General features: G+C 53.7%; 1 protein-coding gene across 8 annotated transcripts in view; it reads left to right on the top strand.

The window, feature by feature from the left end:
- Positions 1-22,040, top strand: part of UNC5B (unc-5 netrin receptor B) — a 182,773-nt gene that overhangs the window by 136,670 nt on the left and 24,063 nt on the right. For 7 of the 8 annotated variants that reach the window (XM_081567259.1, XM_081567220.1, XM_081567229.1 and 4 more), the window contains one exon: positions 21,001-21,225. In XM_081567259.1, coding sequence (XP_081423385.1) covers positions 21,001-21,225 — 225 coding nt within the window. Of the gene's footprint in view, positions 1-11,145; positions 11,236-21,000; positions 21,226-22,040 lie in introns of all 8 variants that reach the window. The other variant, XM_081567251.1, reaches the window with a different exon arrangement.

Genomic DNA, 22,040 nt, shown 5'->3' with positions numbered 1-22,040 from the left:
GGAAGGGGGGCTAGTGTTCTCCATCCTGGCAGGGGCAAGTTAAGGAGGGACCCTGGAAAGCCACACCCTGATGGATCCCTCTGTTAATTAGCAAGTGTCCCTGAGGTTCTTTGCCTAGCACTGAGGAGCAAGAGGCAATGGTACCTCTAGATCTTGCCTTGTTTCTGCTGGCATCTGCCAGCCAATGTGCTTGCCCTCCTGGTGGGCAGAGAAAAGCCCTGAGGTTGAGCCCCAGCTTTGCCACCAGCTCAGCCTGTGAGCCAGGCCCACCATTTACTTCTCTTGAGCCTCTGTTTCCTTACCTGTTAAATGGGATCATCTGCCCAAGGAGAGAGTGAATTGGGCAGTTTGGGCTAAGAGGAAGTCTAAGCGAAAAGGAAGTGCTGGCCTCATGTCAGGGGTCTAAGGACCCTCAGTGCCCCTCTTGGACCCCATCCCCTTCCAAACTCACCCAGACCAGTCTCCTAGTGGCGAGTGATTCTGTGAAATGGGTCCCATCTGTGAAATGGGCAGAATCAAGCCACCTACCTGGGCTCCCGGCTCCCCTCCAGCCCCTGGCAGGAAAGCATCCTCGGCTGAGAGGTGAGCTCCCGCCTCCTCACGCCAGGTGCTTCACAGAGGGGTGCGTGGGTTTGGAAGGTGTTGCCCCTGGCTGGGGGCCCAGCAGCCATCTGGGACTTGACAACCAAGGCTGAGAAAACCACCCACGCCTGTTGCAGGGCTGGGATGAGGCTCGGTCCCCTCCCTAGAACTAGGATGGGCTATGGCCAGGTGTCTGGGAGAGTCTGCCAGGTCACCTGGCTATGGCAGCTTTCACCAGACACCTAGCAAGCCTACTGTGCACCAGGCCTCTGCTAGAGCCTCTTATACGTGTGATCTATCGAAGGTTGCCAAGATCCTGATACCCAATTTACAGACGAAAAAGCAGAGGCCTGGGGACTTGAAGCGACATGACCAAGGACAGCGCAGCTTCACTGGGGAACTGTTGTTGTGCTAAGTATTCCACATGTGGTCCCACTCATTCCTCCCAGTTATCCTCTAGGCTAGGGGCTGACACAGGTGAAGAAACCAAGGCCCAGAGAGGTAAAGCCTTGTGCCTAAGATCCCACAGCTGCTAATGCTGAGTCTCTCCTGAGTGTGTCTGGCTCTTTCCACCCAGAGCAAGGCCTGACCCTCCCTATGCCTCAGCTCCAGCCAGGACTCCCCACTTCTCTATCTAGGCTGGAGGAACCTATGCGCTACCTCATGCTGGTCTCTGGACACCAACAGGGCGGGGGTGCGGCCCTCGTGGTCTCAACCATTCTTGCTTCCAAAGTGTCCAGAGGCCACCCCATGTCCCTCCAGACCAGGCCCCTCCAGGATGCCTGGCCCCTCACTGAGCTGTGAGGAAGGGCTGGCTTCCCTCGTGCCTTTCCCAGAGCCCTCCCCTCCTGCCAACCCAAGAGCAGCAGGACGAGCCGTGTACTAGACAGGTCTCCTTTCAGAGGAAGAAGTACTTCCAGAAAGAGGAGGGAACTCGTCCAAGGTTACACAGCAGGGGCATTCCAGAAAATCTTACTGAAGCTCCCTCAGAGAAAGGGCAGGAGGAACCAAGGATGGGCTTTGCCCAGCAGGCTCCCACCCACATCCATCTGCCCCCAGGGTCCCCACCCCAGTCCTGGCCCAACATTGCCTTTTCTCTTGGAGTTGATGCCTAGCTGGGCAGAGGATTCACCTGATGATTAAAGACTTCTTCCCCAGAGAACCAAGCATCCAAAGCCCCTCTCCATCCTGCCTGCCCAGGTACCCCCAGTCACCTCCCTGTCCAAGAGGCCGCTGGCAGATAAGAAAAATAGTCCGAGACTCAGGGCAGGTGGCTGCATGGGGCCAGGTGAGCCAGATGTCACCAGATTCGCACAGGTGAGCTGGGTTAGAAGCGGGCTAGCCTCACCTTGTGGACAGGGTGGAGGGAGGGTAAATGTAGCTGTTTGTTAGAAAAATCACAATGAGTAATCTTAGCCTTGGACAGCCTTTTATAGATTATAAAGCACTTCTCATATCTCTAAGAAGAATGCACTGTTCACCCTATCTGAAGATTAAGAAACCAAGGCCCAGAGAGGTGAATTTAGTATATGGACAGGACTTCAACGTAAACCATGTTGGGCATGAGTTTTCTGAGCAGCCCAGCCAGATCCTGTGCTGATTTCTTGCACATTCATGACTCTGTTTACCTGAACTATGAGCCTAGAAGATTCCTGTGGCTCTCCCCATTTTATAGAGAAAGAACTTAGGGCATGTAGAAAAACCTGTGGGCACAGGGCCTCAGCCACAGCCAAACTCAGCCAGGGCAGTGGGCCTGGGCCCTCTGTCCCACTTTTGACCTTTAGGGGCAGACAGCCCTGGGCAGCTCCAAGGCTGCCCACCTTCGATGTGGGAGAACACTGTCTGCTGGGGAGGACGCCTGGAATAGCATGGTTTGGGTTTAAGCCAGAGCCTGTAGGAGACAGACAGACCTTTGTCACTGTCCCTACTGGTGGACAGAGGTGAGGGCATGGAGGGTCAGGGGTGGACTCTCCTGTGCCCAGTCCTTTTTGTGGCCCAGCATAGGGGTGGCCACTGCTCCCTCTTCCTGCCTGAGGATGGCTTCTCCAATCATGCCAGTCATCTTCATTGCCCTTGTTTTCATGCCTGAGTCCCAAACCTCAGCTCAAGAAACCACTCCTAACACATCCAGTGTTCCTTTCTCAGGGCCCCACCATGGGGGCAGCACACAGGGGTGTTCAGGGCTCTCCCCTCCCCACAGTCCCGGGGAGGAGGTGGCAATAGGTGGAGGCTGGAGAGGAAGGCTGGGCCTGGGAGTTTATAGGCCTCAGAAGGCTCCGGGTGTGGCCTATAATCTTGCTGGCTGGCCGCCCTGTTCCCTAATTAAAGTGTCCTTTTGAAAATGCCCTCCGGTCCAGGCCTGGAACTGCTGGGTGAGGCAGAGGCACCTCCCAGAAAGCTCAGTGGCTTTCACACCTTCCCTGGAGGGCCTCTGAGCTCAGGGCCTTTGGTCATCCTAGTGAGGCTCGGGATGGGGGCTGGAGGGCGGGGTCACGTGAAAGTGAGGACCTCCAGGTGGTGCCCATCCTGTCGTGGTCCCTGTCCTCCCAGACCTACCTCTTTCCAACACCCCTTGCTGAAGGCAGCAGGCCATCCTTGTTTAAGAGGCTGGGGAGCCTGGATCAAAGGCGCTATTGAAGAGGCTTGTCAGAGCGGGGGGCCGTTGAGGGCAGAAGACGTGGGGAGGAGGAGGAGGAGGAGGTAATGAGGAGACTGAGTCACCGCAGGCCAATTGTGGTGAGTGGGCAGCGGGTGGCTGGAGCCAGCTTTTGGGGCTGGGAGGCACGCCCAGCCAAGAGGCCCAGGAAGGGGCATGTGGGCAGCTGGGGGGTCGTGTGGGGAGGTTGCTGCTGCTGGGCCCCCTCTGCCAGTGAGCAAGCCTGCTTCCCCACAGCCCCTTATGAAAGCCTCCTTCTGGTCAGGGCTGCAGATCAGCCAGCTGGGTCAATACTGCAGGGCCTGCAGGGAGCCTTCAGGAAGTCTTTTCCACACAGGAAGCCCTGAGTTAACAGGGCTGGGCTGAGGGTGCAGTGGGAGTGATGGGTTGGCATCCACAAAGGCTAGGCCATTAAGGATTAAGAGCCACTCCATTACTGGGGCAAGTCACCCCAACTCTCTGGGCTTCATTTTCCCCTTGGGTAAGTGAGAGTGAGTGGGAATTAATCAGATCAGGGACGATGGAATCTTCTTCATTGCTTGATTGGTATGGCTATGTGGTCCTGGACTGAGAAGGAATCTGAGGTCTCGTCCAGACCTGCCATGATTGATGATCAATTAGTGATGTCTGCCACAGCCTTGAGGTGGGCCAGGCTGCTGTGTGTTTGCCCCTGAACTAGATTTTCTCTAGACGTCTCACCGGCTAATATCCTGAGATTCTGAGACTAATAAGACCACCCACATCCTGGCTCTGCCTCTGGATCCTGAGATGTCAGTGGAAATCAGAATCCCGATTTCTCCATCTCTAAAAGGGAAAAGAGGACTCAGCTGGACCTCTTATGCCTTGATCTGCAAAACACATCGTTCTCGGGATTCGCTGAGCCCTTCCTTGTCCTCCACCCTGTGCCCAGTGCAGTGAGGGGCACAAGATGGAATGTACCCACACTCCAGAACCTTCTCCCTGTGTGGGCCTGGCTCAAGCCTGGGATCTGCCTCTTACTGGCTGTGTGATCTGGGGCAGTTAGTTGAGCACCAAACCTCGGTTAGTAACACAGGGTTGATGTTGGCTATGCCCATGAAATACGACTGTGCAGAGCCATTAGCTGGGCCTGGCAGAGAGATCAGCGCCGAGATGGGGCTGCTGATGAAAGGACTGCAAGAGCAGCCTCAGCCTGTTTCTTTGCCCATTCCTGACCTCGACTTTGGATGGGCACTTCTGATGAGGGTGGGGCCAGGGGAGGTTTGAGGACAGTTTCAAAGCAGCACTGGCCAGACTTTCGGCTCTCCTCGGCTCTCCACTCTTCTGAAACCGCAGCTCCAGCCCGAGCTGGCTTCTCTGTAAACTCCCAGTCCCTCCCTGTAACCAGCCCCATAAAAAGGGAGCAGGGCAGGAGGGAGTCCGGCTGCAGACTTTGTAATTTGGCTTGGGGGCGGCTCCTATTCGTTTTAACCAGGCTGTAATTACAGCTGGCACCCAACACCTCTCATTACTGGAGCCTGGAAGGAGGACTCTAATTATAGCATGCTGGGTCCCGGCTGGGGCAGTGGGGGGCTGTGCAGAGCTGGGGGCTGCGAGGCCAGCAAACAGCCCTTGTGGGTAGAACCACCCTGGGCCCTGGGTACCTTCCCTAAGTCTCCTCATTTCTCTTGCTTCCAGAGCTGTCCATGGGAAGGGTGGGACACAGGTTGAATCTGGGGTCCACCTTCAGGGAGAAGAGGAACCAAAGGAGCCCTGAAGGCTCATTCATTCATGTAAGAAGCATTTATTGACCATCCGCTGTGTGCCGGGCCCACACTGGGGGTCATCAGTGGGTGCACAGGTGCCATCCAGCCAGGGATGGCATCCAGGCAGAAAGTGTCATCGTCCTGCTGAGAACAGCTGAATGCACTACCTATCCTGAGCCTTGAATGCCCCCAGTCACTCCCCTGGGACACCCAGCCTCCCTTAGTACAGCAGGAGCTCTGGGACCCTGGCCCAGGTCCCACAAAGGTGGTTACATGTGTCTGCCCCTGAGACCCCAGAGTCTGGTGGGGACCTGGCATTAAATAAGGAAATATACAATGAGTATATAACTAAAAAAGGGGATAAGAGCAATAAGGAAAAGAAATACCAGACAAAGAGCCAGGGCCCCAGTGTGGTTGGGAGGGTGCAGTCAGGGCCAGGCTCTCTGAGGAGGTGACCTTCAATGTAAGACCTGAGGATGGAGGGATTCAGCCATTGAGGGTGGAGGAGAGGGTAGGTGTGTCCACTGGAGGCCAGGAGAATGGAGGCCTGCAGTCTGGGACCTCATACTTGGAGGTGTGCCCACGCTGGGGAGCAGCCTGGACAGAGCAGGGATTTCCCCTGCACAGGGTGCCTAAAGCGCTGGACTCTGTGTCTGTAGACTTGCAGTCCAGGCCTCGATCTGCCAGAGTGCCGTGTGACCTTAGGCCAGTCACACCCTTTTTGCGCCTTGGCTTCCCCATCTGTCCACACAAGGCCTCTTCAGGCCACAAGTCCTCTCTGCCTCCACCCCTGAGGAGGTGAGGAGACGGAACAGCCAGTCCTATTTCAGTGCTATATTTTGAGATGCCCTCATGGTGAAGCCAGGGGCCCTGCAGCCTGGGTGGGGGTGGGGGCCTGAGAGCTCCAGGCTGTCCCCACGAGTTATTAAGAGCCACACGGAAGCAGACACAAAGGGCATTGTCCTGAGCTGGAGTCAGCCCCTAGCCCCCCAGCCGAGAACAATTGGGGAGGAAAACCTAGGCCATTTGTCCAGCACAGAGTGTGGCAGTGACGGCGGCTGGGAAAATGCCGAGTATTTTTCAGCTAAAATTAGCCACCTACTGAACCTTTACATCAAGGGAACCCTGAAGCCTCCATTGTTTTGAACTGGGGATCCCAGGGGGTGTGGGGGCAGGGAGTCTCCGGATAAGCAAGTAACTGTCTCCTCTCCCAGGATCTGGACTAGCCAAGGCCCGGCCAACCCTAACACCTCGAGGGTGCCCAGTAAGGAGGGGCAGGCAGAGGGTATATGGACAGACATAGGGGGCAGGAGTCTGGCCATCCAAGGTCACCAAGTGTGGGTGGCTGACACAGCCTCTGCTTCCCTGCTGGTGACCTGATTGGACCCTGGGCTAAGCTGAGGGGTCTAGAAGAAAGCACAGGAAACATACGTAAGAAAGTAACTCTTCATCCTTTCTGGAGGAAGCAGCTAGAGTAGGCTTCTGTCTTTGCTCGTGGTGGACAGTTTCTACACTGAAGTCCCAAACCTGGCTTAGAATCTTCCCTCTGCCACTTAGCGACTGTGTGAGTTGGGCCAGTTACTTATCCCCCGAGCGACTGTGTGTAAACAGTGGAGGTGGATAGGGTTGTTGGAAAGGTAACTAGATGAAGTAGATAGTAACAATGGTAATTAAAAAGAAAAACTATAATACAGCTTATACTCAATAAACCCTTTGGATGTGCCAGGCACTGCTCTAAGCAACTTGCATGTATAGTGTATTTCCTAGAAGTATTATTGCTCCCATTTTGCAGATAAAGAAACTGAGGCCCAGAGAGGCTAAGTAATTTGCAAGAACAGAGGTGCAGGTGATGGCTATCGTAATCTTGATTACCACACGCTGGGGCCTGATTCAAGCAAAAGCAGCCGGCACCGTGCTGCCATGTAATTCCACTATTCCTCTTGAAAGGTCTCCAGCTGAATCATAGAAGTGCTCAGGGAAAGGAGCTGACCTGCATTAACCACCATTATGTGGGCTAAGTGTTTTATGTTTCTGTCGGGAGGCACGGGAGCAATGAGCAGCGGACCAGCGGCAGCACCTAGGAACTTGTTAGACGGGATACATTCTCAAGACCTGCTAAGTGCAAACCTCCGGGTGGAGGCAGAGGTTTTTACCAAGCCTCCAGCTAATCCTGGGACACGCTGCAGTTTCAGAACCACTGGCACAGAGGTTAACAAGTATGGTCTTAGGGTCAGGGAGATCCAGCTTGAAGTGCTGATAACCCTGTTCTGTGACCTTGGGCAAGTTACTTAACCTCTCTTTTGCAGGTTCCTTACCTGCAGTCTGGGGATCAGATTTAGAGTACCTGCCTTGATGGTTCTTGGAAGGATTCAGGAAGGTGATGTACGTACACCGAGTGATTTGTGCAGTGCCTGGGAGTGGGTTAGTCTGAAACAGTAGCTGTTGTCGGTCAAAGGGAAGGTGGGTCTTTGTGACCAGGGAAGCACATGAGTTCCAGCTGGAGTGCAGCTCCCCTGTCCAGCGCAGCCAAGCAGAGCTGAGGGCACAGTTAGGAAAGGTAATCCTCTCCCAGACTGAGGAGGTAGGCACGGCTGAGATGGACGTCTCCTCCCCGCCTGGCTGGTCCCTGTCGTTTTGCCTTCAGTGTCAGCCAGAAAGACAAGTGAACTATGTGCAGCTCTTTCCTCCCCCCCACTTTCTCAGGGAAAGAGCAAAGTCGTCTCCAGGGAAACCAGCTTGGAGAATTACAGTCTAGAGACAGGGTAATCCTCACACCCTGGACTCATGAGATCGGGGACACCCTCAGCTCCATGCCAGTGGCCTTGCATTTTCCAGGGGTAGGTCCTGGCTCTTGTCCTTATCACCTGTGTGCTTTTGATGGTTCCTTAGAGGCCTCTGGGGTGATGTGTGCTGCCCTCCATGCTTTTCTCCCCCAAGGGGAGGCTCCTGGGGACAGGACAGACAGAGTGAACAGCTGACAGCCCCATCTCCCTTACCCAGCCTCTGGGCGCCCCAGGCTCCTGGCGAGAACCTCCCTCAACTATCCCCAGCCCCCTACCACCACCCGAGCTATCCACAGACTTTAGTGTCATGTCACACTTTCACACCTTTGGCCCCAGCTGTCCCTGTGAGGTGGCCTACAGAGATGTTGTGCCCATTTTACAGATCAACAAGCTTGAGGCCCTAGGAAATGAGCTGGTGGCCAGCCCTGGACTGTTCTAGTGTTTTCATTCCATGGAGCCATGCTTCCATCCTTTCTCTTTTCCCCTCTCAGACTTCTTCATCACCCTTGAGACATCCCTGGAAAAGAGTGACAAGTTGAGTGCCTGTCCAGACTCAGAGACATGGGACCCCTCCTTCCCTTGAAGTGACACAGTAACAAAGTTGGGTTGACCCAGATCCTGCTTACCTCTGAACTATGCTCTTTTTCATGCTGTTCTTCTAGCTCTTTTCTCCCCCTCCCCTCTCTGGGGCGCAGCCACCCCTCCCTAGAGAAGGGCCCTTTCATAGTGTACATGGCTGTAACCTCACACCCTTCCTCTGGCTCCAAAAGCCGAGGTGAGCAGGCCTAGCCCTGAGCCAAGGAGGCCCAGCAATTACATCAGCAGGTGCAAACAAGCAGGCAGGGGCCAGGCCCAGCATCCCACGGGGCTGGGGGTGGAGCTCTATCCGCCCCACTCATGTCTGTTTCATTCCCTCCTTCCAGCTTGCATCAGCCTTTTGCAGCTCCGTGTCATCACGGAGTGGGCTGGGCAGCAGCTGGAAGGGCAAGCAAGGTAGGGGGTGGGGAGTGGGACACCTGGCCAGCACCTGGAAGGTAAAGGAAGATCCTGGAGCTGTTGTTCAAGATGTCAGCCACCCTGAGAAGGTATGCCTATTGTTTCTCACTACACAAAGAAACCATGAAAATTAGCAAACACACAAGACAGCCCAGCTGGCAAAACAGTGTCATACTTCTGACCTTGATGTTCCTAACAACCCTGGAGGGTGAAGCAAGTCAAAGTGGCCCCATTTCCCAGAAGGAGAGATTATGGTCCAGAGGGAAGTGGTTTACCTAATGTCACCTCATGAGCCAGTGGAAGCACCCGTGTGCTTCAGCCCAAGAAATACGAAGGATTTTAGGAGCCTGGAGGATGAGAAATCCCTATAGTCATCAAGGCAGAAGTAGTCAAAGCCTACTTCCTGGAGGAGGTGGACTGACTCCTTGACAGAGAAGGAGAGAGCTACAGACAAAGCTGTAGATTTCCTTCTACACTGATGGTGGGTCAGCAGGCAGAAGGACCATCACGTAACTGTGGGGCTAGGCTGGAAGTGGACTGAGCACGAGCCTGAGAGGCAGGGTGTCTGGGTCCTTAACCTTGACTGTTTGTTGTGAGCTTCCTGTTGGTGGAGGTGAAGCTTGGTCATTGCTCTCCAGACCCTGCTATAGGCATGATGGAGGGGAAGCACTTAGGAAATATTTGATGAATGAATGGAAGAATGGAGGTGAGCCCCTGCCCATTGCCCTGCCTGCCTCAAAGGGCACCTGCACGGCCATCTAGGCCTTCCTCTGGGCCAGTGCCACTGGTCTTCCCACGTCTCCACCCCTGACAGCTCAGCTGCTCACCTGAGCTCAGGGCTAGAGTGTTGGAACCAGGGAGAGGCCAGGGCAATAGCTTTTGGCTGACTGCCCGGATACCCACATTCCAGTCCTAGCTTTGCTTTCAACCCTCTGTGTCACCTGAGACCAGAAGCTCCCCACCTCTGGGCTACAGGGAATTCCCAGGAGCCTAGTCTGTAAGGGCTACCTTCCATGGGGCCCATGGAGCCTTAGCTCAGTGCCAGCCTTGTGGAAGAGGCAGAGCAGAGTGTGGTGGAAGGCTGGAAATGGGTGGCCACCTTCCTCCCTTGCCCCTGGGGCCCAAGTAGGAGCCCAAGTGGATTCCAGGTTCAGAAAAGTACAAGAATCCCACACACAGCCTCTCCCACCCCCACCCCCCATCCCCAACTGCTGGGTGCTCTCAAACTTCTCTCTCTCTGTCCCTGTCACTGTGACTCCATCTCCACCTCTCTCTTCACTTCGCCCGGCTTGTCCCACACCCCATCTCACAGATTGACAAAGGCCAGAATCCAGGCAACCCTCTTTGTCTCTCCTGGTTGCAATTCTCTTTATGCCAGTGTGATGCCAAGATACCAGGGGTTCTACAGCCCCTGACCAGCCTTTTGCACTGGGACAAGCCATAGCTCCCCTCTGGCCTCAGGCCTCCCTCTGGAAGTGAAGGGCTTGGACTTCCAAGCCCTTGGAAGTTCTAAGGGCCCCACAGCCCAGGGGTCTGAGCCACCTCCTAGTACCGCCTCGGTGCCCGCAGCCAGCCCTGGGGCGGGGTCTGGCCAGGCGTAGTGACGGTGCTGATGGCAGCGGGCAACAATTCCACAGTTTTTCCACTTTGCAATGTTTTGGCAGCCTAGAGCAAGATGCTGGGAAGGCAGGGGAACTTTGTGCCTTGGGGCACTCCAAGAACAGTCCCGACTCTGAGCTTTCCAGGGTGGCATGGGGACACTTTGCCTGGAAGGGCAACTTGGACATAACCCATCAGGAAGCCCCAGGGCCAGAGGCTATACACCTGGGTGTTTTGACTTTTCTAGGACATGGGTACAGGATACTTGTGTCTTTCTTCCCAGCGCCCAAGCATGCAAAGAGATCCTAATGTCAACTGTCCAGCGGCTGCCTGCACCAGCTTTGCATCCTGCGGCTCCTCCAACTACCTGGAATGCTGCGCGGGGCAGTCAGCCCAGCTGGCAAGCACCCTATGTGATGTTTGTGACTGGGAGAGGGAGAGAGGGATGCCTGGTGCCCTTTGCTTGTTTAAAAGGTTTAAAAGTCTTCAGTTAACAGCCTTGAAAGAAAGTGTAGAATACAGACTGTGTATGGTGAGACCTTGCAGGTCACAAAACGTGCACATCTAAGAATGTTAGGACCAGCTGGAGCTGGGAATGGGTGATTTTTATCTTCATCATCGCTTTTTCCTAAATTGTAGTCAGAAAAGGCCAAGAAAAGTACTTTCATCAGGAAAAAAAAAAGCATTTTTAAAATAGAGTCCTCACTCCCTCAGGAATCTAGAGCCCAATTTCTTTGACTAGTTCTGCTGCTCAGATGCTGTGTGATCTAAGACTAACACATGCCCCCTCTGGTTTCCGTCCTAGAGAGCAGTAATTAGATGGTCTCTGAGGTTCTATCAGTTGGTGGCATCCTACAGGACGGAGTTTCCAGAAGGACCGGCTCCCATGGCCCAGGTTAGCCCAGTCTGTGTCCACCACCTCTGGCTGCTCCCTCCCACACCCACCTGCCACCTTAGGTATCTCCAGACAGCCTGGGCAGCGTAGCAGGAGAAAATCTTGTATCCTCAGTGAACCCAGCTAAACAAGCAAACAGGATTTCCAGGCTCTCAAGGAGCTTGCCTTTCAGAGAGTAGACCTGTCCAGACAGACATCAAACAATCAAATACACAGAGAAGGTAATTCCAGAGAGAGATGAATACTGTCAAGAAAAACAAACAGGACAATGTGGAGATAGCATTAGGGAGGGTAGAGAATGAATTTACATTGGGTGATCAGGGAAGGCCTCACTGGGGAGGTGGCAGGTGGTACCTGAACTGAGATGTCAGTGACAGGAGTCAGCCACAGGAATATCAGGAGACAGGCAGGGAGAGGTGGGTGCTTTTCGGAAGGAGAGAGCAGCAAAGATCCTGACATGAGAGTAAACCAGACATGTTCAATGGCAGGAAGCACCCTTGGGTGGCCTGGAACCTTTGAAGTCTGGGGGTTCGGTAGGGGTTCAGACTTCATTCCAGGTGCAAATGGAAGCCATTGGAGGGTGTGAGCAGGGGAGTGATCTATTTGGATTTTGTAAGATTGCCCCAGCTGTTGTGAGAGTGGATTCGAGGGAGCAAGAGGGGAAGAAGGGGAACACAGTGAGGTGGGGTCTGGGCTGGAAGATGTGGGTTTGGAGACTGTAGGAGGTTGGTCATACAGTTTGAAGCAAATCTTTTTCTTTTTTTTAAAAAAAACAAACTTTATTTTGTGTTGAGATATAGCCGATTAACAATGTTGTGATGGTTTCAGGTAAACAGTGAAGGGACTTAGCCATACATATACATGTATCCATTCTCCCCTAAACCCTCTTCCTATCCAGGCTGCCACATAACATTGAGCAGAACTCCCTGTGCTGTACAGTAGGTCCTTGTTGGTTGCCCATTTAAAATATAGCAGTGTGTACATATCCATCCCAGAGAAAGTGGGGACTCCCTATGTGGGACCCAAGCTATTGGGTGTTTGGTGGAATCTGGTATTGCAACTCAAACTCACTCCATCTAACTCTGGGTGGAGGAGCAATGACCAAATAAAATAGGAGGTTCCTCACAGGCCAAAATCACTGCCATTGCCTTAAAGTAGATGTCAGCAGCCCTGAGAAAGGAGCCGCGGTCCCAGCCTGGCTGGGGCTCTCTGGGTGTCCAGGGGAGATGGTTGAGGCTTCTGACCCTGAGCGAGGCATGGGTGGTTCTGCTGGTGTGAGCATGTGTATCTGAGTGTGACATCCTGGGGGCTGGCACCAGGCTACCAGTGGGCCCTTCCCAGGCTAGGCTGAATCTCTGGTTGGGGCACCCCATACAAGTCCAAAACTTGTCAGGCCCAGACAGGAAAGAGGGCCAAGTGCTGGAGTTAGGAAGTTGAGGCCCTCTTCCCTTCCAGAAAGCTTGTGGACTCAGCTGCTGCCCAAGGATCCCTCAAGGGGTATTGTCAGCCAGAGGAGGCCTGTGATTTAATGGGAAGAACTTTGTTTCTTGGTAGCTGAGAGCCTGAGCTTGCCTTTTCACTTCTCAGTGATGAGAAGTGATGAGCCTCAGTTTCCTTTGTGAAATGGAATGCCTGCTTCACAGGATTATTATATTGATGATATTTATTATCCCATTGTGTACTGGATAAGTGGTTATTATCTGGAGGGTGATGGATGAGAGGGTTTTGCATTCCTTGTCTAAGAGAGGAAGAGGAAGCAGAATTCCCCCTGCTCAGGGCCCAGACCTCTAGGCAGAGGGACTAGGACTGGAAGGGGAACTGAAAATTAGCCCTAGAGGGACCAAGGCCCAGGCCAGGGGAGCCCAGGAGCCAGAGGAAGGGTCTAGGAGAGGGGAGGGGTTCTGGGCCCATAGCTGTGGAGTACAGCTTCCCAGATACCACTGAGAGTCGAGGGCAGACCAGCGACCCGGGAGCTGAAGTGTCCTCTCTCTGTTTCGTAAGCCGTGTGGCCCTGGGCTTCATGCCAGGACTCTGTGCCTGCCCTGGGGCTTGTCCCTAGCCTCCCATGAGATCCATCTCTTGCCCCAAGTCCTTCCAGGGGAAAGATTTCTCAGGATCAGCCAGACACCCCTTTAGGATGTAGACGACTGCCCCAACTGGCCATCTTGATGAGGCTATTTCCTGTAGCCAGCAGAGGAAATGATGTCATGGGCACAGGCAGGTCTGCAGAGGGTATGGGAAAAGGGCTGTGCAAGCGGCCTCCTTTGTTAGGAAGAACTTGGCGCCCTCCAAGCCCACCAGCCCCCATCCGTCATCAGTAACAGCCATTGTAGCCACCTCTGAGGGGAGCCCCAGCCTGAACCCCACAGCCGCCAGAGGCCAGGGCCAGATGGAAGAAGGGCTTTGTGTCCAGGGAGGGGCCCTTGCATATGGGGTTTGTGTGTTTTAAAACATAATAATAAGCGGGCTCCTCTCCCCCCACAACTCTCCCCATACCCCACTGAGCACATCCACCTCGCACTGAATGGAAGAGATTTTCCATGCAGTGGGAGGTCAAGTCTGGTTAGAATTAACCGGTGTCCAGGGGCTAGAGAAAGACTGTGATTGCTGATGATAAATGTGCCCAGCATGGAGTGTTTCTTTCTCCCTCACCTTCTGCCTGCCCCCCATTCTCCCTTCCCAGTCCTGCCCCCCATTGTGGGCACCATCCTGCACCAGCCAGCCCTGCTCAGCTACAGATGCCTGTCCCCTGCAGTTGAGCCTGAGGGACTCAGGCCAGACCTTGTCACCCATATGGGGACAAAAACCAGGAGGCGGAGGCATCAAGGCCCTCTGTACTGAATCACTGCAGCCTCTGAGGTCTCTGTCCTATTGGACAGGGGTGGGCCTGGCTAAGATGGACATAGTGAGTTTCCATCCCAGGCATGGGACATACAGAGCCCAAACTTTTACCCATAGCCATGCCATACTGTGCTATCTTCCTCATCCCTGAATCAGAAATGGGGCTCTAATTCAGCTTGGCTGTTAATTTGCTGTGTGATGTGGCATTGGTCACTTCCCCTCTCTGAGCTGGTAGAACAGGTTTCAGGACTCCCCATACAGGGCTCAGCTGGAGAATCCTTCCTGCCTGGCATTTCTCCATGTGGCTGGCATGAGCTCTTCCCAGTTAATAGAGCACATTTGCATCTGTAGGCTCAGCTGACCTTCACCACCACACCTCAGAACTGACAGGGCAGTACTTGTTAGTCCCTTTCTCATAGATGGAGAAACTGAGGCCTTCCCAAGGTCTCAGTGGCAGAGTGAGTGTTTGAACTGGTCTGCTGGCTGTCAGGCCAACCCATTCCACCATGTGCCCATCCAAGCTTGACTCCATGCTGAGGGTTACCGTAAGGGAAGCGCAACCGCTCTGGTGTCCCCTAGCAACTGGTGGCAGTCTCCCATCCAGGGATGTCTGAACTGTAGTTTTAGTCCCTTCCCCCCTCCTCTCAGGTGTAGCTCTAGTAAATATGGTTTCTTTGTTATTATTCAGTCACTAAGTCATGTATTATTCAGTCACTAAGTCACGTCCGACACTTTGCGACCCCATGGACTGCAGCACGCCAGGCCTCCCTGTCCTTCACTATCTCCTGGAGTTTGCTCAAACTCATGTCCTTTGAGTTGGTGATGCCATCCAACCATCTCATCCTCTGTCACCTTCTTCTCCTCCTGCCCTCAATCTCTTCCAGCATCAGGGTCTTTAATTTACCTTTGTCCTAAAGTACCTTCCTTCATCTTTAAGGCCCCCGGACTCTGTTTATTCTAGTGGCTTAGATTCTGGTACCTCTTAAATAAGCCCACGGTCTTGACTTCCACCCCATCAGACCTTCCACTTGCCAGGTGTGTCTCCACACTGGGCACTGCCCAAGCCCAGCCCTGGGAAGGAGCATGCAGCCTGGCATGGATCCTGCTGGCAGGTAGAGACCAAGCTTAGACTCCTGTGTCCTGCAAGCTCCACTCCCCTCCCACCACATAGGTACCCTGTCCTGAACATCATGGGGGACACCAAGAACAGTGTGACGTGCTCCCTGCTTTCTAGAAGCAGCCATCCACCTCTACCAAGGAACCTTCGAGCTGCCCAAAGCAAGAAGGTGCCACCAGACCCCCATCCTCGTCACCTCCTCTCCCTACATTTTAAGTGGATTGTGAGCAAAGTGGAACTTGCCCACAAGGAAGCCAGATTGGTAACGAGGGCATGTAGAATGGTGCCTCGTGAATATCTGAGAGAAAGACAAGAAGGCTAGGGCAGGTAGGCAGAGGCTGGGACACCATCATGGGGAAGAGGAAATGCACTATTTTGCGTGACCTCTGAGGTTGAAATTATAGCGATGGCTGGAACCTCTGACGGCAAATTTCAGGTGAAAGTAAGGAAGACTTTTCTGTTAGATCTGTCTAAAGGAGAACCTAGCTGAGAAAGGCAGTAGTGAGGTCTCCGTCCCTGGAGGTATGTGAGTCAAGGTTGGATACAGAATTGATGGGGGCGGGGTGGGTGTTGTACAAGACGGCCCTTGGAGTAACCTCTATCCCTGTGAATCAGTGCATCCAAGTGAGATTAACTGATAGGAGATCCCATACAGGCAGGAATAGGTAAATGAGAAGTGAGGGTTTGAATGGTACCCACCAACAACAGATAGTTCCTCCTCCTCCCTCCCCAGCCTCCCCACAACATTGAGCCTTAGGGCCCCAGTAGGTGCTGGGTCTTTGAGCTGGAATAACAACGGCAAGAAAGTTGACCCCACTTTAAGCAAATTTGCTTCATGAGAAAAACTTTATCCAACAGAGCCGTGTCCTCTATAACAGATTCCCCATCAAGCCGTCTTCAAATATCAAAATGTGGGAACCAGAGTGCTGCTCAGGAATTTGACTCAACCAACTTCCTGATTTTACAGATGGGGTTCCTGAGGCCTGAGAGGAAGGCCACATGGCAGTGCCAGTCCCCAGCTGGGGTGCAAACCCAGTGCTCCTGACTTCAGTGGTTTTTCTTTTCCTGTGTTTGACTGTCTTTGGTTACATCTATGTAAGGATGCTTCTTCTTTCATACCTTCGTTTTGGATTAGCTGGGCTATTTGTGGATGCAGCTGTAAAGGCAGGTTGCATTTTTGCAACTATAGGTTCAAATGCATTCTGCTATTGGAAAACTACACTTTATGTGAGTCGTTTTCCCACCAGGAGGAAGTCCAGATCTGGCCTGGCAGTGGCAAAGCCTCCTCAGGGACATCCTCTTAAAGGTATTTTATTCTCCCCTGTGAAGATGGGGCAGTGGGGAGAGCAATAGTGAAGCCAGGGAGATGGTGACCGAGGGGTACAGCTCTGAGCCTGTAGAAGTGGCTTCCTCCCACTGACCAGGTGACTCATGCAAGTCCCTTGATGCCCCATGTCTTCATCTGTAACACTGGGAGATAACGCTCACCTAGGCAAACTATTTGCAACATCCCCCAAATGGTGGACATAAATGCCAGTTCCCAGTATAGAAGTCAGATTCAGGTATCCAGCTGCCTGAATGTGCTTCCCAACTCTGCTATATAGTTTTACAGCCCTGTGCCAGCTACTTATAAACTCTCTTGGTCTCAGTTTCCTCATCTGTAGTATGGGGGTAATAATAGTACCTATCTGATAGAGATGTAGTTATCATCTCTAGAGGGATACGGTTCTCAAATTGTGTGCTTAGGCACCTTAGGATGCTATAGCAAATTCACAGGGGTACTGTGGGCTATTTTTAATCTTCAAAGAAACACAGCGATACTGGACAGCTGCCAGATACTGCAACAACTACTAGCTCAAGATAGCTTACAATTTTAGCATCACATCACACTTCTTTCCTTTACATGGCACCATGCCTTTGCAAAGCTGGGAATTTTGGCATTTGGGAGTACCCCAAGGCAAACTCTGAGGGTAGCAGTGTCCGCTATGATTCTAAGATTTGAGGTATTGTGCCGTGTCCAACAGGCACACGTACATCCTCGTTATAAGTCAGTGTGGCCATTTAGGAGTGGAATACTATTTTTTCTTTTAATTTATGAGTATTATTTTTTCTTATAGGCTTCCCAGGTGGCACTAGTGGTAAAGAATCCGCCTGCCAGTGCTACTAAGTTATTAGGAGATCACACATGCACACAGACACGTAAGCTGGTTGGATCTAACTACTTAAGAAACAGAACCATTAGGAATTTCTTTTGGCTTTGGGGTAGAATTACTGGGTAAAAATGACCAAAACACTGAAGACCAAAAAAGTTTGGGAAGTTCTCTCTAGGATTGTTGAGGGGCTCAGTGAGTTAATTGAAAATACCTTCTAAAAGCCTCTGGTAGAGGAAGCACTCAGGAGCTCCAAGACTTTATTCTTCTTTTCTCTCTAAGCTAGAGAGGGCAGGCTCAGGTGGCCCTCCCCAGGACCCCTGAGGAGCCTTCCTCAGCCACTAAGGCCCAACAAGCCCTTGGCCCAACGCAGGGCCAAGGAGGAGGGGATGTGTCCACTGGTCAGGACTGGGGCCCAACTCAGCTGCTACCCGGGGCTGGCAGCACCCCCCCACACACCTTTCATTTGTGTTCACTGAGCACCTACTCTGTGCCAGCCAGCACCTAGTCTGCTCATGGGTCCCTGGGGGTAGGAATCTCAGGTCGGCCCTTGGTTCTTCTTCCTTGTCTCCTGAAGGACGCCTGGGGGCTAGGGACCTTGAAAAGTGGGCAGTGGCTACATCTAGAGCCACTGGCACTGCCCTGAATGACAGGGAGGCAGTGACGAGAAAACCCAGGCATCCTCCTGCCAAGACTAGAGCGGAGTCTTTGAGCCAGGGTTGAGAGGAGGGGTGGAGCAGGCAGGGTGGGGGCCCTGGGGCCACCAGACTCAGGCCTGCTGCCCTAATGGATTTCTATGTTTACTTTCCTCAGTCGAGTCTGCACCTGCTTTATAAATGAGCTGCATTAGGGTTATAAAACAAAGTCATAAATGCACCTCGCAGTGCCACATAGAGCCAGGGTGCTGTCACCTGGAGGCTGGGGGCTGCATAGTTAGAAGGTAGGGCAAGTCTGTAACTGCACCCACGAGCTGCCCTTGTGGCCCCCATCCCCAGAGGGAGGCCCATTCCCCCTGTTTCACAGATGAGGTGCCTGAAGCCAGTAAGGACTGGTTGAGACCCAGGGGAGTCTAGATCTGAAGCCTGAGCCCTGTCCTACACTCCTCAGTCCCAAGACTGATGCAGGATACTGTGGTGGGAGATGGGTGTGGAGTCCTCTTGGCTCCACCCCGCTCTCCCTAGAACTGCCTGGCCTGGCGGGAGGGCCACAGTGAGCAGCTCTCAGGCCACAATCTCCAGCTCCCTGGGCACTGTGTCATCTCGCCAGCAACTGCCCACACTCCTAGACCCTAGACTGGCAGTTTACCTACAGAGAAGGTGTCTCCCTGCCTGGCAGAGGGAAGCAGGTATGGGGGAGTCCTGGCCTGCCTTAGGAATCCACAGTTTAGATGCCCACTAACCAAGTGACCATGCATTAGTTTGGATGGACTTCAATTACCCCGTCTTTGAAACAAGAACAAGTCTAGCCTTGCTAGCCCTCTGGTGTGCGTGTGTGCGTGCCCAGTTGCATCCGACCCTGTGCGACCTTATGGACAGTAGCCCACAAGGCTCCTCTGTCCGTGGGTTTCTCTAGGCAAGAATACTAGTGGGTTGCCATGCCTTCCTCCAGGGGATCTTCCTGACCTAGAGATTGAACCTGTGTCTTCTGCACTGCAGGTGGATTCTTTACCGCTGAGCCACTGGAGAAGCCCAGTCTTTTGGTGAGAGAGCCCCATAATTGTAGAGACCTGGCCAGTGTCAGGGTCCATTAGGATTCTCAGGTGCGGGGACACTCACAGTGTTATGAAGCTACTCTAGGGATAGGCAGCATCCCAAACACTGAAGTCTGATTTCCTGGGTTCAAACCTTGGCTCTGCCTCTCACTAGCTCTGTGACCTTGGGCAGGTTGCTTAACTGCTCTGAACCTCAACTTCCCCATCAACAAACTGAGGACCAATGTATCATACCTTACAAAGTTGTTGCAAGAATTCGGTAAGTTAACTGTGTAACTGAAAACATAGAAGCTAATTCCAGGGAAGCATTCGTTGCTATTTTGATGCAGCAACTTGTACCTATGGTGCTAGACCTCTCCTAGGCACTCATGCACGTTTATCTCACGTGATCCTCAAAAGAGCCCAGAGAGAGAAAGTGTGTTCACTTTTCTGTTCACTTCAGAGACAGAGTAATGAGGTTGGAGTAATGAGACAGAGTAATACGGACTCTCCTTGGGTCACACAGAACATACCAGATGGAGCTGGATTCCTCCTTCTTGCTGGCTTCCCCTTCGCTCCCCTAGGCCATGCACACACACCCCACCCAGAGCTCAGAGCTGAGAGCCAGTGACAACCCGTGCGTTTTCTCAGAGCCCATGTCTTAGCAGGAGCGCATGGTCCTCCAGGAGATGACATGGCTTAGACATGTCGGGCACATGTTGTTCATTCTGTTCTTGAACTAGGTGTCCCTTTGGCACCTCTGCCCATAGGGGGACTCCCTAGAGTGTGTTCCACCCTTGGCCTCCTGGGACCCCAGCTGCACTTGAGGGACTGGAACACTGGGACAGGGACAGGCATGCGGCAGGCTGGCAAGGGGCTGGGCAGACACACACCCTTGCAGCTTAATTCGCTGTTTCCTCGGGAGCAGTTAGCAGAGGAGGACAAGCCCCCCACCGCTAGTCCCCAGCCAGCTGATTGTTTGGCACTTGGCATTGGAAAGTCAATTTTCCTAAGTGGATTGTAAACCAGTAGCCTAGCCCGGCCTGGTTTTCCTCCCTCCCCACGCTGATGGTGGCCAGGCCCCTCTCCCTTCCTGTTTGTCTCACCTCCCGAGGTGCTGTTCTTTCCAGGGAGGTGGGCAGGGCCAGGGTTTCCATTTGGCCCCTTTGGGGGAGGAGATGGCTGCCGGCATAGCCTCACTGACTTCCCAGCCTCCCCGTGTCCTCATCCATAGGCCACGGGTGTGGATTTGGCTGAAGGCAGTGGATCAGAGCCACAGACCAGAGGAGGGGAGGGGCTGGGGGGGAGGCTGCAGGGAACATGGGCTGCCCCTCCACGTTGCTGCCTGCCTTGGACTTCCTGGAAGAGGAGGCACTCTGGGAACGAGCACTGGGGAGCCCAGCCTGGCGCTGCCACCTCACCTCAGCCCACCCCTCACCCCTGCGGGACCTGGCTCGTCTTCCTATGTCCATCAGCCTGCCTGGCTGGGGCTGCAAAGGGCAGCTGTGGCTTCGGGGCAGAGCTGGCCAGGTTTGCGCTCCAGCCTCAGGCCCATTTCCAGCTCTTCACATGCTGTGGCATCACCACGGGAAACTGGAGGGAGGCCCTGGAAGGCCAGTGCAGGGGATAATGGAGAGGACTGGAGAGGGGTGTCCTTGCCCTGATGGATTGCCTCACCTTCCTGGGCTCCCCTGTCTCCTCCATCTGTAAAGAAGTAGACTCGCATAGCATCATAGAGCTGGGACTGGCTCCAAAATACAAAATCCTAAAAGCAGGGCACAGTGGGGAAATGGAGGCCCCAGAAGTGCCAGACCTTGCCTAGGTCACCGCGGGCGCCCTGGCAGGTCTCCTCCAGCTGCCCACCCCTCTGCTTCCCCCCACCTCCTCTCTCTGTCACAGCCCCCAGGGGATGGAAGGGACCTGGGGCCTCCCACCTGTGGCCTCACAGAGCCTTCCACCCTCCGCAGGCACTGACTCGGGCAGGGAAGAGCTCCCCGACTCCTTCCCATCGGCGCCAGCAGAGACGCTGCCCCACTTCCTGCAGGAGCCGCAGGATGCCTACATCGTGAAGAACAAGCCTGTGGAGCTGGGCTGCCGTGCCTTCCCTGCCACACAGATCTACTTCAAGTGCAACGGCGAGTGGGTCAGCCAGAGCGACCACGTCACCCAAGAGGGCCTGGACGAGGCCACTGGTGAGCCTGCGCCACCCCACCCCCACCCCCCACTGGCACCCCCAGGTCACTCCAAGCCCAGAGGGCTCTGGGCCTGGCTCCACACTGGCTCCGCGTGAGCCCTCACACAGCCATGGTCCCCCCAGGGCCTCGGTTTCCCCTCTGGGGTTCACCCTGGATCAGTGTCTTCCCAAGACTTGGCCTCTTGCCCTGTCTGACTTTGGGTGACCAGGTGAAAGAGCACCACATCGCTTGCTGAGTGCTTGCTCCCTTTTCCAATTTTTTTCCATCTTCTGCTTGCATCAGAGAGCAGGTCCAGTCCAGCACTAGGGTTCTTTCCCCCTCTCCCCAGCACCTGCTCTGTTCCCTGTTGAGAAAGAGGAGCTGGTCCTGTCTCACAGCCCTGCCCCCAGCCCCCAACCAGAATTCTAGACCAGGTCCTCTGGGTTTGTGAGAAGTGATACTGTTTTCTGTGGATGATTATGATGCAACACTTTATTCATAGAAATTAATCGTTTTAGGTTTTCTTTTTTTAAAAAAAAACAAACAGGTTAGGGGCGGAGAGGACCGGTGAGTGCGGTGGTACAGGTGTCCTTGGGTGAGGGTAGCAGGAAGTAAAAGAGGAGGAGAAGAGAAAATTAAGAAGGCGATCAAGCCCTGAGCCTTTGGAGTGGGAGCACTGACTCCAAGACCCTGGACTTCTAGAGAACTAACCCTAGGGAGTATCAAATAGTGAGAACTCACACAAAGGAAACCACTTGAATATAAGACCAGGCATCACCCAACCACCAGTAGCACCCTGTTGTAGGATGCCAGGGTGCTAAACCACAAACAAA

This window comes from Giraffa tippelskirchi, chromosome 2 (assembly GCF_054371585.1).
Source record: "Giraffa tippelskirchi isolate mGirTip1 chromosome 2, T2T-mGirTip1v1.2.pri, whole genome shotgun sequence".
NCBI lineage: Eukaryota > Metazoa > Chordata > Mammalia > Artiodactyla > Giraffidae > Giraffa > Giraffa tippelskirchi.
The sequence above is the reverse complement of the archived record's forward strand: the minus strand, read 5'-3'. Positions and strand labels throughout refer to the sequence as shown.